Source organism: Notamacropus eugenii, chromosome 1, assembly GCF_028372415.1.
Source record: "Notamacropus eugenii isolate mMacEug1 chromosome 1, mMacEug1.pri_v2, whole genome shotgun sequence".
NCBI lineage: Eukaryota > Metazoa > Chordata > Mammalia > Diprotodontia > Macropodidae > Notamacropus > Notamacropus eugenii.
The window spans coordinates 521,906,364-521,924,316 of record NC_092872.1 but is presented as its reverse complement, the minus strand read 5'-3'; the positions used below and the strand labels follow the sequence as shown (position 1 = coordinate 521,924,316).

The window sequence follows — 17,953 nt, the reverse complement described above, 5'->3', positions numbered from 1 at the left end:
CCCAAATGTTCACACGGACTATCTGTGCCCAACCTGTGTAGAGCACTCCAAGCTTATATTGGTCTGATCAGTCACAGTCAGATGCATGAAACTTCACTTTATCATGTGATGTCATATTGGTCCTCTTCAAGAATGAAGGACAACAACCATAACCACTTATAGCTCTATTCTCTCCCTCCTGGATTAGAAGGGAAGCTCCCTAAGGGTAGGAAAGACATCTCTTCCTTCGTTCCCTTTCCCACAGCACTGAGCCCAGGCCCAGGCACACAGCGGGGACTCAATGTGCACTCAGAGAGATACAGCAAAGGTGATGTAGTAGAAAAAACACTTCCCCGGGAATGAGAGGATCTGGGGTCAAGTCCAGGGTCCCCCACTGACTAGCTATGTGACAGCAGAGCACTGAGCCTCCCAGAGCCTGTTTCTTCTTTTACAGGAATAACATAAGGAAGAGATGGGTGGTGGTGGTAATATTTGCACTGCCCACATTGCAGACTTTTTGTAAAGGTGAAATTAAATAACTGGTATAAAGTGATATTGTATAGAGTGCTGTATAAATGCCAGCAATTACAATGAGCCTTGTAGAGTGTGTCCCAGTATCCAGGAACTTGAGTGAGTTTTCATCCCATAAATACCAACAAAGGTATCTGAGGCATCAGTGCCTTAAACCAAGGGTCTGGCAGAGTGCCTGGTCCATTCCCTGTAGTATGGAGGCCAAGAAGACTCAAGCATTCCTGGGAGAGCTACTACGGTGCCAACTGGACAATGAATGAGCATATGCCATTCAGCTCCAATACCAAGTGTTTCCCCTCCAGGGTACCTCAGGTTTTAGAGCAGAGGCATCCTGCTCAGCTTTAGACAAGAAGAGGGATGGGGATGGGGAGGTAAGGATGAGGATGAAACCCTGCAGGCTAGGGAGCCACATCTCTATACCCAACAATTAGGGTTTGTCATTGCCCCACTTTGTTCCCCCAGGATATGTGCCAAAATATACCAGGAGAAACCTTGAAAACCATCCGAGCCAGCAAGGGTTAGTAGGGCTGGGGCCAGAAAAAGAGGGGATTGGGCATAGAATTTGGCTCTCCATCAAATGACACTATTGGGCAGTCTCCCAGGACCCCCTGGGCCTTATGATGAAATAGCTTCTCCCCATCCAGAGCTTCCCAGGGCCTGAGGCAGGTTCTGGGAACTGCTGGACACTTAGGCATCAGAGTGTCTTGGAAAAAATATTGGCATTAGAGTCAAAAGACCTAAATTAGCTTCCTCATCCACTAACGAAGACTGGATGACTGTTAAAGATGCTATGCCTCCTCTCTGCTCTCCTTGCCGATCTTCCTCTGCCTCTGAATGCCCCTGCCTCATTGGACACTCTCATCTCCCATGCCAAGGCTACTCAGATACCCTTCAGAAGCTCCAAAGATGATGCCAGCTTGCAGGTAAGGCTGATACCTGGGCAGCCCAGAGGATAATCTGGCTTTCACTCTAGTGGGGTTTGTCCAATCTATGCACAGCCCCTCCAGGCTACCTGGGCCAGAGCCTTGCCAGATACCCCAAAGGTAGGGGCTGGGTTCCTCTGGACAAAAACTTTTTGCCTGGGGTTGGGAGGTGGGGAACATGTCTTCCTCCAAGTCATATGATGGGTATGACCAATCCCCCACCTACCTTGCCACAGGATATAATTTCCCTTTTCTTCCCCACTTTGGTTGAGGATATAAAACAAACCCCAAGGGCTCAAGCCCACTAATCAAGTGTAGTCTACCAGTGGCACCATGAAATTTACCATCGTTGCCCTCTACTTCGCCCTCAGCCTGGCTGGCATGACCAGCTCAGAAAAATGTTTAGGTAAGTAGCACCCTCCCCTCCCCAAGAGGAGGAATCATGGCAGCAGCTGGGACTACTAAGATTCTACTTTTTACCCATAATCTCGATATTATTTGAGAGGGAGTCAGCATAGAACAGTTCCTTCTGAAGAATTCCAGGTTGAGAACCAAGAGAACTGGGTTCTAGCCTGACCTAGTGGGCTCATGAGTTCATAGATTTAGGATTGAAAGGAACCTTAGAATTACTCTAAATCAGCATTTGGGCATTTTCTTTCTAAATTTCTATTTTTTTCTTTATAAGGTGAGGGCATTGAACCAGATGACCTCTTAGGTATCTTCCAACTCTAACATTCTATATTCTAAGATCTCTCCCAGATCTGACAGAGCATGACTCTAAAAGGAAGTTTGTTGGGGACATTTGCAGAAATCAAACCAGTTTTTTACATGCTGGTCTTTGGGAAGTTAACTGAGGACCATTGAGTGTATTTTGCTTTCCAAAACCATATCCCCTAATTCTCTGTCCTCACAGCTAGAATGCTGAAAAGAGCATTAAGGGACCTCAGAGGTCACCTAGTCCAAAGCCATTTTATAGATGAGGAAACTGAGACCAGCCCAGACCCTGTGATCTTCAGAAGTCATCTTGACACCACAGAATCATAGAATGTTAAGGTCTCTCCCAACTATGATCATAGAGTTAGCAAAGTCCATTAGAAATAGAATACTGACTAGGTAGGAAGGGATCTTAGATCATAAAGTGTAAAATGTCAATTAGCCAATAGAATATCAACTCTCAAAGGTACCAGAAGCATCGTGCAAGCAGAAGACCACATTGGGAGGAAGAGGATTCAGCTTCACCTCTGTTCTACTGCTTTGTACCTCTGACTTTGGGTTCCATAACTATTTATCCTCTCTAGATTTCAGTTCCTTCATGTGTTAAATGAAGAAAGTTGAACTAGATAATCTTTAAGGCCCCTTCCAACTAAAAACCTATAATCCTTCCAAGACAGGATATCAGAGCTGGAAAGTATCTTAAAACATAGAACAAAGAATATCTAGGAGGGATTTCAGAACAGAATGCCACATCTGGAAGGAACTTGGAGATGATCTGATCCAAGCCCCTTATTCTAGAAATGAAGAAACTGAGCTGAAGAAAGAGAAATGACTTACAGGAAGTAAATGAGAAGTTATTATCAGGTTAGGACTCAAATGAAAGGAACCAGACTTCCGACCCAGGATTATTTTTTAACACCAAATGAATAGTTGTTATCTACTATTCAAGTGTAAACAAATCAAATCAACAAATAGTCATTGAGCATCTACTTTTTGAGTCATGTTGTCTTTGGCAGATTCAGTTGAGAGCACAGTCCCTTTTTTGGGTGGGGGATGGAAAGAAGGTGGTGAGGAAGTAATGAGGGGCTGTAATAGCATAGATGCCACATAGCAGAGAGTGACCAGCAATAGTGCAGGGCAGGAATAAGTCAGATCGGAGGAAGCCAAAGACAAAAGTTACTGATTCCATAATTTTGTCCAGGCTTGACCCTAATCCTAAGGAGAGGAAGCCTTTTTTGTGCAGAGAACAATCCAAGGGTACCAAGGAAGAGCCTCTCCCCTGGCCAAGAAGTCCCAATAATGCTTGCTTAGGTCCTTGAGCCATCACTGCCTAAGCCAGAGCTAGGAGGGACTTTTGAATACAGGTGACAGCCAGAGAGTCCTTCCAACAGTAGAACCTATTCTCAGAAGATCAATTAGAGCTGGAAGAAACCTTTGAAAACATCTAGTCCAATCCCATTTTACACAAGAAAAAAACCCGAGGGTCCAGAAAAATGGAATCACTTGTCCAAGGTTATACAGGTAGTAAAAATGGTAAAGTCAGGATTCAAACCCAGACCCTTTGATCCCAAATCAATGGTCTTTCTATGGTCTTTCTTAATGACTTGTTTATTTCAGTGACAGAAATACATTAGCATATTCAAATGATATGTGATGGATCTGTCAGAATCATAAACTGCCTTCTTTTGCTCCCAAGTCTAAGCGTCTACATGTACCACATCTCTGTGTGTGAGTCCATTGCTAGAGGAAATCTTAATGGGGAAAGGAAGGAACCCTTAATGGGGAAAGCCCCACTGCTAATGTTCTGCACCTGAGTTTTAAAGAGTTGCCTGGGACGTTTACTCATCTATCTATCATCTATCTATCTATCTATCTATCTATCTATCTATCTATCTATCTATCTATCTATCTATCTATCTATCTATCTATCTATCTATTTATCTGTCTGTCTGTCTATCTATCTATCTACCTATCTACCTAATCTATTCATCCATCCTTGCATTTATTCATCCATCCATCTACCTATACCAAGTATGTACAGATGTGCATTTGTGTGCATGTATATACACATGTATATATGGATGAATGGATATCACTATTTTGATTCATTAAAAAGTCTCTAATGAGTACAATTCTCTACTTGTTTTTTCAAGCTCTGTTTTTATTGGTGAAGGGAATTGTCACTTCAGAAACTCTCTCTACCAATGTAGTTCAACTGTTCTGCAACTTATAGAATTGCCTGGGAAATTGATGGGCTAAACACCTTGCCCAAAGTCACCGAGTCAGAGGCAGGACCTGAACTTATGTCTCCTATCTTCCTGATTCGGAGTCTGTCTGACAGTCATTAGTCCACAAAGCCTCTTAACCTTAGTAATTGATTAAGTTGAGGATAGAAATATAATAATTTTCTTGTTAACTCATTATTAGTGGACATTAGCAGTGGTTAAGGGCATTATAAAGTTAGCATGACATAGTGACTAGAATCTGAACTCGGAGCCAGGAGGATCCGGGTTCAAGTCTGCCATCTGATACATACTGGCTCTGTGAGACTGGGTAAGACTCTTAACTGCTCAGTGTCCTCTATGAGTTTCAGAGAAGTTTGTTGATGAGTTGTTTCAGTAGTGTTTGACTCTTCCTGACCCCATTTAGGATTTTATTGACAAAGGTACTGGAGTGGTTTGCTGTTTCCTTTTCCAGCTCATTTTACAGATGAGGAAACTGAGGCAAATAAGATTAAATGACTTGCCCAGGGTCACATAGCTAGTAAGTGTCTGAAGATGGATTTAAACTCAGGTCTTCCTAACTTCAGGCCTAGACCTCTAACCACTGCACCACTTAGCTGCACCCTCAGAGAAAGTGCTGATCCGTATTGGTAGAGGAGTTCCCAAAAACTAATGAAATCCAAGCCCTATCTCTATCCTATTGGCATTAACTAATTATTTAAATGAACTTTAACCAACTGCTGATGTACATTATAACACCTATTCACACATCTATAGACAGAAGTAAAAAAAAATCTAGTCTAACACTGAGCCAAATTGTGAATCCCATCAACAATGTCCCTAACAAGGGGTCATTCGACCTCCACTCAGTGACCTCCAGTGAAAAGAAGCTTATGAAGCACCAGTGGACATTAGCTGAGTTTATACACTCATCCTCTCATCTTCTTCCCTCCCTGCATCCACAGACCAAATCCAAGTGAACTCCCTGGAGAACCTATCTCTGTTGGTTCCATCTTTATGTCTGCTCCCACCTGTGAGGGGTAACTGCAGTTCTCAAATTCTTCACTATTTCTACAACACAACCTCTCGAACCTGTGAGACTTTCATCTACAGTGGCTGCAATGGCAATAGGAACAATTTTAACTCGGAGGAATACTGCTTAAAGACCTGCAGACGCAACAGTAAGTGACTGTCACCTACTTCCTCAATGCCTATCTGGCACTGGAATAAGAATAGAAAAGGTTGCTACTAAGGGTGATGGGATGAGGGGTGTGGGGTGATGATGATGATGATGACAGCCATGGTGAGTTTATAACAATGATGATAATGGCGGCCATGGAGGGACTGATGGTGAAGATGGTGGAAAGACACATGTTGATGAAGATGAGGTGATATTGTTTGTCATGGGAGCAACTGTGATAGCAGTCACTTGAGGGAGCTTTGGCTTTAGCTCAAGGGCCAGTGGGGTGACTGACTGTGAATTCCATTACAGAGAACAGGAACAATAATAACTGAAGCTGATGTTGACCATTCTGGGAGCAACCACATCACTTCCTTGACCAGTCCTACTGCCATCCAAACTCTGGTGATGCTGTCCTGTTTCTTTCCTTCTATGATTCCCTCTTCTGGTACAATAAAGCATTAACAGCACTTTGAGGTCTACGCCTCTATCCTTCACATCCTGAGGAGATCATCATGGGCTTTGCAGCTCACTCCTACCCCAAAGCCCCTGAATGATCATGAGTTACTGGAAGTGCTCCCAGAAACCTGTCCCTTCTTTGCTGTGGGTGACTCACACAATCCAGAATGACCTTCCCAGTCCCTACTACCACTTCCAAGGTGAAAGGAAAATAGAGAGAAACCCTGTCTGCTCTTCCTGGCTGATACCCACCTGTGAGGCACAAACTAGGAACAGTGGGTAGCAGCCACCAGACTGGCTCCAGCCTCTTCCTCTGTCTCCCAACTCCAGGGCCAGAGTCATCTTGTTCAGTACCTCCAGAGGACTCTAGCAGAGTGGCCATGATGGTGGAAGGTAGAGAAGCTCCAGAACCCCATAGCTAGCCAAGGGTGGGACCACCACAGGGAGCTCTAGGGAATAAAGCACTTAGAATCTTAGAGAATTTTCTTTTTCAGTTTCTAGAACATCAGAGTGAAAACTGACTTTAGAGATTGTCTTGTCTAACTTTCCCATTTCACAAACTGGGAAACTGAGACCCAGGGAAGTCGTCTTAATAATAATCTCTACTTTCATGTAGCACTTTAAAAACACTTTTATCCAATCAATGGATCACATAGAATTGAGAGTTAGAAGACACTTCAGCAGTCATCTAATCTGATGTGTTCATCAAAGGAATCCCCACTAGAAATGATCCTCCAGCCAGGGATTGAAGACCTCCAAGGAGGCAGCCCATTCTACTCTTAAGCAACTCTAATTGTTAGGAAACTTTTCCTGCCAGCAAGCTAAATTGTCCTCTTTATAACTTCCACCCATTGCTCCTGGTTCTTCCCTCTAGATCCAAACAGAATGTCTAATCTCTCTACATGACAGCATCTTGCATACCTAAAGACAGTCATCCTGTCTACCCTAAGTCTTTTCCAGACTAAATATCATCATATATCATAGACCAAAGACTCCTCACCAGCCTGGTTGCCTTCTCCTGGATACTCTTTAGCTTATCAATATCCTTAAACTGTGATGCTCAGAACTCAACATGATATTCCAGGGAAAACCTTATGCAGGCAGCCATGTACAGTGGGACCATCACCTCCCTATTCCAGGACTTTAGTGCATGGTTTCATTAGTTTTCTTGGTTGCCATTTCTTGCTGACTTACACTGAGCTTGCCTAGATCTTTTTCAGAATAAGTGCCATCTATCCATACCTCCTGAATCTCATGCGTCTGAAGCTGATTGTTTTGTAGCCAAGCATAAGACTTTACATTTATCTCTATTGGAGTTCATCTTATTGGAGTCAGGCCAGTGATTGTCATCCAATGTGTTCATTACTCCTTCCAACTCTGTTATCTGCAAATTTGATGAGCCCACCATCCATAACATAATGAAATCTATTTTGTCTCATTTGAGCCCTGACAATTTGGACAGAGAACTAAGGAAGAAATTACTTTGCTTTAAGAGAAGAAGCTCAGAAAAGAAAAATGACTTTCTAGAATACGATCCTAAGTGATTTTGGAACAGAGAATTCAGAGTTGGAACAAATCTCAGAAAACAAAATTGAGTTGGACAGGGGAAGGACTTTGGGGCAGGGAACTTCCCAATAAAGGTGAAAGAGAAGAACCCCAGCTATGCAGATTCATCAAACTCTTAGGGACCATGAGAGCTAAAGGAATTATGGAAGCTAGGATATTGGACCAAGCTGTTAAGGATTAAATTAGCCATTTCTCTCTGGGTCTCAATCTCTTTATCTCTAAAATGAAGATGTTAGACTAAATTATGTCTGAGGGCTCTTACAATTCCAAATCCTATCTTGCAGGGTCCAAAAATCTATCTTTTAAACTCCAAGATATCTTGCAAAGTATAAGCAATCAAAATTTAATATTCTTTTGGACAGAGCATTCACACCTAAGTGTATGACTTCCCATGTGGACAGAGGGAGAGGAGGAGAAAAGAAGGGAAGGAAGGAGTAAAAGAGGGAAGAAAGGAAGAAGGAAGGAAAGAAGGAAGGAAGGACCTCAGCTTCCTCATCTATAAAATTAGAGGGGAGTTAGGTATTGCAGTAGACAGAGTGTAGATCTAAAGTCAGAAAGACTCATCTTCCTAAGTTCAAATCTAGCCTCAAACACTACTTGTGTAACCCTGAGCAAATCACTTAACCCTGTTTCCCTCAGTTTCCTCACCTGTAAAATAAACTGGAGAAGGAAATGGCAAACCATTCCATTATCTTCACCAAGAAAACTCTACAATAGGTAACAAAAGGAAACCAACAAGTGTTGTGGTCTAGGGGTGCTAAGAACTCCTAAATTCAAAGGCAAAAGGCCTGGGTCCTGCCTTGGAAGAATTTGACTCAAGTCTTCTTTTAGTCAGAGAAAAGGTTTGTTAAAACATCAGTTGGGGTAGGCCAAATTTTAAGAATCCACACCATTGGTCAGATGTTAAGAGTGTGAGCATTTTAATGGGAGTAAGATGGACTCATATACAGAAAGGCTGTGGAAAGTTCTGAATGTGATCAAGGAGTGGTCAATATCTTGGGGTGACTGGGAGGTAACAGAGAAAGCGTTTAGTTGGAATTAAGGAGTGGCAAAATAGCCTAGGGTGAGGCCAGATGCAAATAATAAGGACCACAATGAAAGGGCTGTTAAAAGATTATACTAGGATGGGCTGAGTGCCTGGAAATTTATTGCTATATATTTTGAATCCTCTCTTATATTCTGCTGTGCACATGACATGTTTTCTTTTCTTATTTTATATTAAAGTTTTAATATTCAAGCTTATAGTGTTTCTTTTTCTTTTCTTATTATGTATTTAAGTTTTAATTAAAAAAAGAAAAAACAAAACTCCAAACGGGACTGTGAAGAGACAGACATGAATGAAAATGACTGAACAACAACAAAAAAAAATTAAGAAGACAATAACAAGAAAAAAAAGATTCATGAGCCCAGGAATTTACTTCACCTCTCTGATGTTCACTCAGTTCCCTTGTCTGTAGAGTGGGGGTGATGATACTAGCACTCCCTATCTCCCTGGGTTGCTGGGAGGAAAGCACTTTGTAAACAGGAATCAGTTTAGAAATGGGAACTATTATAATTTTCTAAATTATCTTCAAGCTCTTCTAAATGCTATGATCTGTTATTGTTGACAAGAGTGGATGGATGTGTGAAAGCCAGAAATAGGAAAATGCTGGGAATGTTTTGGGAAAAATTAACAAACATCTATTAGCATCTACTAATTCTAGGCACTGGAGAGACAAAAAGACAAGAATCTCTTTCTCCAAGGAACTTATACTGTATCTGAGAGACAATATATATGGCCACCTTTGTGGCCACTTCCCAAGTCAGACACTGGTAGGTCCCCAGAGGGTAACCCTAGTCAGGGTTCTACCCCCTAGAATGCTGGGTGCTTGGTGTTCCTAGCACTGTCACTCAGGAGCCCCCACTGGTGTGCTTGTCATTATCAATCAGAATTAGGAAAAGAGGTAGAAGAGGAAATTTGCATTTATGCAGCTCCTGCTATGTGCCAGGCACTTTACAAATATTAAGCACTTTACAAATATTATCTCATTTGATCTTCACAATAACCCTGCAAATAAGATGCTATTCTGGTCTCCATCTTACAGTTGAGGAAACTAAAGCAGAGATCTAAAGTGGCTTGCCTAGGATATTATAAGATTAGCCTTGATAGTCTTGAGCCAATAATAATGGTCTCCCTTTATGGGAGGCTGTAACTGTATAGAACACATAGAAACATACTGACAATAATGTTTTTCGAGGATTGGTACAGCTATGTGCCTCAAGTAATATTTCACCTATCACCAGCTTGTTTTTCTCCCTGATAACAAACCTTCAAAATAACTTTTTGCCCTGACCCCTCATGTGCAAATCAACCAACTCTAGGGGGCCACCCAAAATCAGAATATAAGAACCCCACTCTCAAAAGGGCACTCTAGAGCACATCCTCTCCTCCAGGGGGAGCATACCTTCTCCCTGGAGCATCCCCTTCCTGCTGAACAGATCTGTGTCTCTGTGTTCCCCAATGCAGTGCCATGCCAGTGTGAGTCATACTCCATGTTAGTGAATGTATCGGAGTTGTAAATTGGGTCCTCTTCCCCTTGTTCCAGTTGCTTGCAATAAAGCTTTGTATTGAACTGATTCCTATTGTTTTATATGTTATTCTCAGCATCTGAACTTATTAAGAGGCTATTTTCCCTAGTATCTCTGACACTAGATTTGGTTCTATATTCACTGCACTATCTAGCTGCCCAGCTAAATTCTGTTAGCTTTCAGTAAGCAGATTTACTGAGAAGGTATAGTAAGAACAGAAATAAAACATTCCCATGGGTGAGGGCACCACGTGCACATACAGGCATGTAGATGCACACACATACACACACACACACATACACATACACACACACACACACACAGAGTTTAGAATATACTGTCCTGCAAAAGGTCCCTGGAAAAATTGGGCAGCTAGGTGGCGCTGGAGATAGAATGCTGGGTCTGAGAGACTGGAAGTCAGGGTCTGGAGTCAGAAAGACCTGAGTTTAAATCCAGTCTCAGACACTTCTTAAATATGTGACCTTGGGTATGTCACTTAAATACTGTCACTTCTTTTCTTTTTTTCTCCTTTCTTAAAATTTTAATTTTTTTCTAATATGTAAAAAATTATATAAAATTATGTCAAAAAATCATTTTTAAAAATTTTGAGTTCTGAATTTTCTCTTTCCCTCCCTTTCCTCCCACCTCAATGAGAAGGCAAGCAGGTTGACATAGGTTAAACATGTGCAGTTATGCAAGGCATATTTCTATATTAGCTATGCTGTGAAAGAAAACACAAACAGAACAAAGAGAAAAATTAAGTGTTTTTTTTAAGTACGTTTTGATCTGCATTAAGACTCCTTCAGTTCTTTCCCTGTAGATGGATAGCATTTTTCATCATGAGTCCTTTGGAATTGTCTTGCTGAGAATAGCTAAGTCATTCACAGCTGATCATTGTACCATGATGCTGTTACTGTCTACAGTATTCTCCTGGTTCTGCCCATTTCACTTTGCATCAATTTATGTAAGTCTTTCCAGGTTTTTCTGAAACCATTCTGTTTATCATTTCCTATAGTACAATGGTATTTCAACACAGTCACATACCAAAACTTGTTCAGCCATTCCCTAGCTGAAGGGCATCCACTCAGTTTCCAATTCTTTGCTACCATGAAAAGAGCTGCTATAAATATTTTTGTACATATAGGTCCTTTTCCCTTTTTAAAAACTCTCTTTGAGATATAGACCTAATAGTGGTATTGCTGGATCAAAGGGTATGTACAGTTTCATAGCAATTTGGACATAGTTCCAAATTGCTCTCCAGGATGTTTGGATCATTCCAGAAAGGTTTGATACAAAAGTGTATTAGCATCCCAATATTTTCACGTCTCCTCCAACATTTATCATTTTCCTTTTTCTTATTAGCCAGTTTGATAGGTATGGGGTGGTAGCTCAGACTTGTTTTAACTTATATTTCTCTAATCAATAGTGATTTAGAGCAGTTCTTCATGTGACTATAGATAGCTTTGATTTCTTTTTCTGAAAGCTACCTGTTCATATCCTTTGACCATTTATCAATCGGGGAATGAATCATATTCTTACAGATTTAACCCAGTTCTCCATATAATTGAGAAATGAGACCTTTATCAGAGAATCAAGTCATTTCTTTCCTCTGAGTCTACTTCTCCAACTATAAAATTAATTAAACTATCATCATTGGTCTTTATTTTGACATTCTAAGGTCCCTTTTGACTCTGACAGTCTATGTCCTAAGCTCCCTTCCAGAGCTTCCATTCTAATAATCCATAATCAAATTCCACTCATTCTCCTAGTGCCTCCCTCCCCAAGCCTTGAAAATATGGGCAGCATTTATGGCCAAGAGTACAAAAGAGATACAAGTGACTGCTGAATCATCTGTTACAAAGGTTTTAGCCCCACTGAGGGATATCAGTCCCCAAGCCAATGGCAGCTGGTGTGTGGGATCTCCAGAGCTTCCTGGACATGAAACCCCCACACACTCCTAGCAGTGATTTTCAATGGGGCAGGAAACTGGAGGAGTAGACACAGAGTGCTAGGACTCCAGGTCCTGTCCAGCTAGACACATTCTCTTCCTGCTCACGTATCAGGGCTGCAGCAGCAGTATGGTGTGGGTGGAGAAGAAGCTACAGGGGGAAAGGTACACATCCTGGGCTCAATGACATTTAGCCTCTGCTCAAAGCACCATGAAGCTCATCAGCATCATCTCATTCTTTGTACTTTGTGTCCCACCTGCTTGGTTTGAACAGGTGAGTAGGAAAATGTGACAGGGGGAGGCTAGAAATATCCTCCACTCCTGATCCCCTTTTTGAGATCAGGACAACCAAGTTCCCTTCCTGTGTTTCCCCTTATGCCACTAACTAATGGCATAGTTGTCATCTACCTTATCCAGTCTTGGAGGGTGGAGAGGGCAAAAAGGGACTATAAAAATAATAAGATAATTAATTAAGATGACCTAAGAGTATAGAATGTTTGAATTAGAAGAGAGCATAGAATGTAAACTTCAAAACTGGAAGTGACCCTGGAAGCCATCTTTCCATCTATCAAAATCATCATTTTATAGATTATTAAAATCTGGTGAGAGTGAAAGTCACTGCCCTAAGTCACTTAGGAAGTCATTAGTGGAATTTATACTAGAGCCTGGATCTCCTGATTCTAGTCCAAATTCTAGTCTTCACTCTACACAAAGCGGCCACCCCTGTGCAGGAGTCCCCACTTAAAGAGCTATTCTCCTCACTCCTTAAATGTTGAAAAGCCCATCTTGACTCAAAGAAGGCCAATATGAGCCTAAAATCTGACCATCTTGTTACCATGATGTCACTACTAAGCTGAAGCCCAAGATAACATCTCTTCCAATGAGACAGATTCCTCACTGGTAAAATGGAGATAACATTTACATCCCTCATCCATATAGAGTTGTTGCTAACGTAGCACCTGAAGTACCCCCTCTCATAAATGGGGCTCCCTAAGTAGCTACCAAATGCTCTCTGAGTCCTCCAGCTCATTTTAAAAGCTCATCACATCTACGCTCACTCCTCTCCCTGGTTCCCTCTACCATTACTCCCCAGACAACACCAAAATTAGGGAGTCTATCTCTTCCCTCCCCTCTTCCAACCCTTCTCCAGGACATTTTGCAAGGCTGGAAAAGCCCTGAGCCATTTCAACTCACTTGTTTTTCAGAGAAGGGGGGGGGTCCAGAAAAGAGATACATGACTTGTCCAAAGTCACACAGCAAAACCTGTCCCCTGCTTTCTACTACAACGTCATCTCTAGTAAACCAGGCTTCCTCAGTTGCCTGCATAGTGATAATGACTGGGATGAAGGGGTTATATCACATCTCTTACACTATTTCCTCATTTATAAAAAGGAAATCATAATCTTCACACTACAGATCTCATGAAATTGTTTGTTATGAAAACGTTTTATAAACCTTAAAGTATTATAGAAATGTGACATGTTAATTAAGAATGAATGAGTAAATGAATGAACAAGTATTTATTAAACACTTACTGCTGTGGATACAGATACAAAAGTAAGAATCTAGTCCCTGCCTTCAAGGAGCTTATATTCTAAAAGGAGGAGACCAGAAAGGAGTATTTTATTTTGGAAAGTCACAAGGATGATGAATGTAGCCATAGAGAAATAGATTGACGCATCCTCTCCAGTAGGGATAGAAGTATTGATTTGATTAAAATTCCAAAGCTGGAAAGGGGAGGGAGGAATGAAGACATACAAGATGTGATGCACAATGGCAAGGTGACTGGGTATAAGGTGAAGCATAGCTATGGCTGGCTAGAACAACAAACTCCCCTACCACATAGCCTCACCACTTCCATGTCCAGAATGGCCAACCTGTTGCCCTCCTCATCACTCACGCCTTTTCAGCCCAAATCCCACCTGTGCTTTAAGGCCCAACTCGAGCCTCACCTGCTCCAGAGTACTGACTTATCATACTGTCTACTCCCCTCCTCAGTTCCCCTACCACTGAGTGACTCAGTTGTCCTTGTTAGGTCCTAGTAATGGGTCTGGTCATCTATTATTTAGATTGGGATTGTGATCATTTTCTTTTCACATACATGTCTCCACTAGACTATGAGCTTCCAGGGGGCAAGGGATGATAATCAACAAACATTTATCAAGCATTTAATGGTGTTTTCCTTCTTTGAAACCCCCTTTTGTGCTATATATTTAGAACTGGAAGAGACCTTAGAGGTCTCCTGTTGCATGCCCCTCATTTTACAAAGAAAGAAACCAAAGCTCAGGTTAAATGATTTGCCCAATATTGCATGGTTTCATAAGTAGCAAACCCGGGATTAATATCCAAGATATATAAATGGAAATTCAACCTTTGTTCTACTGCATCCCACTACTCCCTCCACCATATAGTCTCATAGCAAGTTTTGGTTAAGTGGTTGAGGATATCTTTATGCAGGTTCAATTAGTTCCCTGACTGGGGAGTCAGTAAATAAGCATTTACTATGTGCCTATGTACCTACTGTGGCAGGTGAAAAATGAAATGACTGAGAAAACAAAGATTCGATCTTCCAGGCATATTGATTTATTATGCAATATATGGCAATTGCCCAACAAACCATGACCAGACCTCCTAACTTTCGACCTGGACCACAAATACAGGGGGAGACAGACTTTTATATATTAAAAACAATTACTCAAATAAGGTCAATTAATTAATAGGATATAATACAACATCAGATCACTTGACTTCTAATTGAATGAAAGATTAAGGACTTGCCAAGTTTGGAGGGGGAGAGTAAGCAGGCGCAATACCTTGAAATTAGAAAAGGAGGTGTCCCACTCCCTCCAATTGTCTGTAAACAATGAAACATGGAAACAATAACTGATTGATCAGTACAGGACCAGTTTTCAGACAAGACATATGAATTACTTGAGACATGCAACTTCTCACATCAATCTTTGGATATGACTGGGTTTTTGTCAGTATAACCAAGGTCCTTAGTCTCTAAGCAGCAGGTAGGGGTTGTCCAGTTTCCCAGTCACGCAAGGCTAGATTTAAACAATACAATAAGGTTTTCTCCCAATGCCCACAGTTAAATAAAATTTTCTCACAAGAAAGAATATGGACTAGATCCATAATTGAATAAAAAGGGAAGGAAATGAGTTGATTCCAGAACTGAGTCACAAGATGGAGCCAATGTGGTTCACTCAGTTCTCACAATTAACCACTTGCTGTCCTAATCCCCTCCATTTTCTCACTACTGTGTGCTAAGTCTGGGCATACAAATGGGAATGTTTACTGAGTTTGAGGAAGTCATAATCTAATGAAGGAGATAATATGCAAAATGTCAGTTAGTTGAAGGAGCACCTACTTAAGAGCCGCTGTTCTGGGTCTCCTCCACCATCCCTCCAAACCTCTCCAACTCAGAGTTCCTCAAGGCTGTTGGAAAGCAGGAGCAACCATGGCCAGTTCCCAGAGTGGAGGAATTAACCCTGGATTAAGAATCCGAACAAAACCCTAGGAATCCTTACTCTGCTACCAATTTGTGGTCCTACTTTGAATAAAATAACACTCAGTGATTGCTAAGACCTCTTCTAGCTCTACAATTCTAGAGTCTGCTCAAAATGTGGATCCATCAGTCTTCTTCTGATCCCTCAAAAAGGACAGGGGAGAAATCCTCATGCAGTGAAGAGGAAGCATAGGGAAAGCTTTTCAGGCTCTGAGGACCAATGGAGTCCCACCCCCAATATAAACCCAAACCACATCCCTACAATGCACCTTTTACACACATCTCTGTTATGGTGGAGGACATTGTCTTCCTCCCAATCCCTCTCACCACCCAGGAATTATCCCACATTCCTCACTCTCTCCATTGCCAAGGCCTGTTGATTTCACCTTTGCATCATCTCCTGAATATCCCCACTTTTCTTTTGACACTATTAATACTCCAATGCATGTTCTCATTACCTCACGCCTGGATTATTACAATAGCTCTCATGGTGGGTGATCCTCTCTCAAGTCTCCCAATTCCAGTCTATCCTCCATTTGGCTTCCCAAGTGATTTTCCTGACAGATCTGTCCCTGTCACCCTCATACTTACACACTGGAATCAGTGGCTTCCTATTACCTCCAGGATCAAATACAAAATCTTGTTTGTCATTCAAAACCCCTCATAACCTTGCCCCTCCCTCTCCCCCTCTCTCTTGCTCACCTTTGCAGAGTTCTTACAGTTCTTACACATTACTATTTGATCCAGTGACATTGACCTCCTCCATTCCTCAGCTTGTGGGACTTTTTCTGGCTGTCTCCTGTGCCAGAACTGCTCACCCTCCTCAACTCTCCTGGCTTCCCTATCTTTTATATCCCAGCTTCAAGTCCCCCTCTACAAGACGTCTTTCCAAAACGTCCAAAACTTCCCAGAATTCCAAAATAGAATTCATCCTGCATGCAGCTCTATATACGTATAGCTTGCTTGTTGCCTCCCCCATTAGACTGAGCTGTACAAGGACAGGGACTTTTACTTTTCTTTGTATCCCCAGCACTTAGCACAGCACCTGGTACATAGTAGTGAGTGCTTAATAAGTGCTTACTAACTGACACCTAAGTGAGGATCTTCCCTCCCTCCTCAATTCCTCCCTTCTCCTCAGGTGCCTGTGATTGGTGCTGACTAGCCCCTGTAAAAAGGCCTTGCAAAGACGGTCAACTATTTCTACAACTCAGAATTGGGCCACTGCCAACTTTTATCTATGGTGGCTGTGGAGGCAACAGAAACAACTTTAAGATCTGCTCGAGCGCCTACAAAGTAAGTGCAGATGATGCTGGTGAGGTTGGTGATGGTACCATTCATGGTGAAGAAACATGTTAAACGCTTGTAGAAGCAGCCTTGCAAATGCTTTGTCTATGGTCCCTGCTCCATCACTAGCCAACAGGGCCTTAAGACACCCTGGGCAACATCTACCACCACAGAGACAGATAGAATTTAATTCCCCACTCCATTAGGAGTAGGGTTATGACATATAGCTAAGGGCTGATTAGGGGAATTTAGCAGTCTCCTCTCCCCAGCTCCAGCAGTATCAGGACATTCGGTAAGGGATCCAAGGATCCCTTCAACCCTGGGCCACAGTGTGCAAGGTGAGGACTCAGTGATGGCTCCATGGCAGATATAGAGGCAAAAAATGCAAAACAGCTGCTGGAACAACAAGAAGCAGAGATCTGAGTCACAGTCCTGGCTCCCCCAAGCCACCATGGAGGGTCCTACCTCTCTTAACTGGCAACAAAAAAGCATTTCTAAGCAATTTCAGGGGTGGAACTGTTGCACTTGGAACCTGATCCTCCAAGAAGGCACTGTTGTGTTCCCCTACCCCCTGCACTCTGGAGGAACAGTGCTGAGTCAGGAGGTAAGGGAAAGAACTCTAGTTGAAAGCAGAGAGCTAGAATTCTAGTCCATGCTGTCCCTAACATGTTCTAGAACCTTGGCCCAGGTCCTTAATCAGCTTGTTGGATTCCACCTCTGTAACAAGAGGGACAAGATGCTTTCTAGTATGTCTAAGTGTCCTTAAATTATGTGATCTGTGACTGCTAATCCTTTATTCAAATATGTGAAGAAAATGAACTGACTGTGGCCTCTTCAGTCACTGCGGCCCCCAGCAGGGGGTTCTATTGTTAAGTGAAACCCTAAATCTCCCCCCCACTATAAAAACCTGGAACTTTAAAACTTAGGAATCCCCTAGTCCATACTCCTGCCCCTCATGGAAGTGAGTCCCAGAGGGAGAAAATGACTTGTCCAAAGACCCACAGCCATGCCTAGCAAACAGGGTCCCTCTCATAAAGACTGAGCACCAGAAACTAGAGGACGCAGAGC

At 42.2% G+C, this 17,953-nt stretch overlaps 1 protein-coding gene across 1 annotated transcript; it reads left to right on the top strand.

The window, feature by feature from the left end:
• Positions 1-1,705: 1,705 nt before the first annotated feature.
• On the top strand, positions 1,706-6,019 carry LOC140520079 (early lactation protein). The gene is made up of 3 exons (XM_072633727.1): positions 1,706-1,839; positions 5,335-5,550; positions 5,862-6,019. The coding sequence occupies exons 1-3, from the start codon at positions 1,767-1,769 to the stop codon at positions 5,882-5,884; spliced, it is 312 nt and encodes a 103-aa protein (XP_072489828.1). The 5' UTR covers positions 1,706-1,766; the 3' UTR covers positions 5,885-6,019.
• Positions 6,020-17,953: the final 11,934 nt, after the last annotated feature.

Coding starts and splice junctions, on each gene's coding strand:
- LOC140520079 (XM_072633727.1), top strand. CDS start 1,767: ATGAAATTTACCATCGTTGCCCTCTACTTCGCCCTCAGCCTGGCTGGC. Junction 1,840..5,334: donor CAGCTCAGAAAAATGTTTAG/GTAAGTAGCACC, acceptor CTGCATCCACAG/ACCAAATCCAAGTGAACTCC. Junction 5,551..5,861: donor AAAGACCTGCAGACGCAACA/GTAAGTGACTGT, acceptor ATTCCATTACAG/AGAACAGGAACAATAATAAC.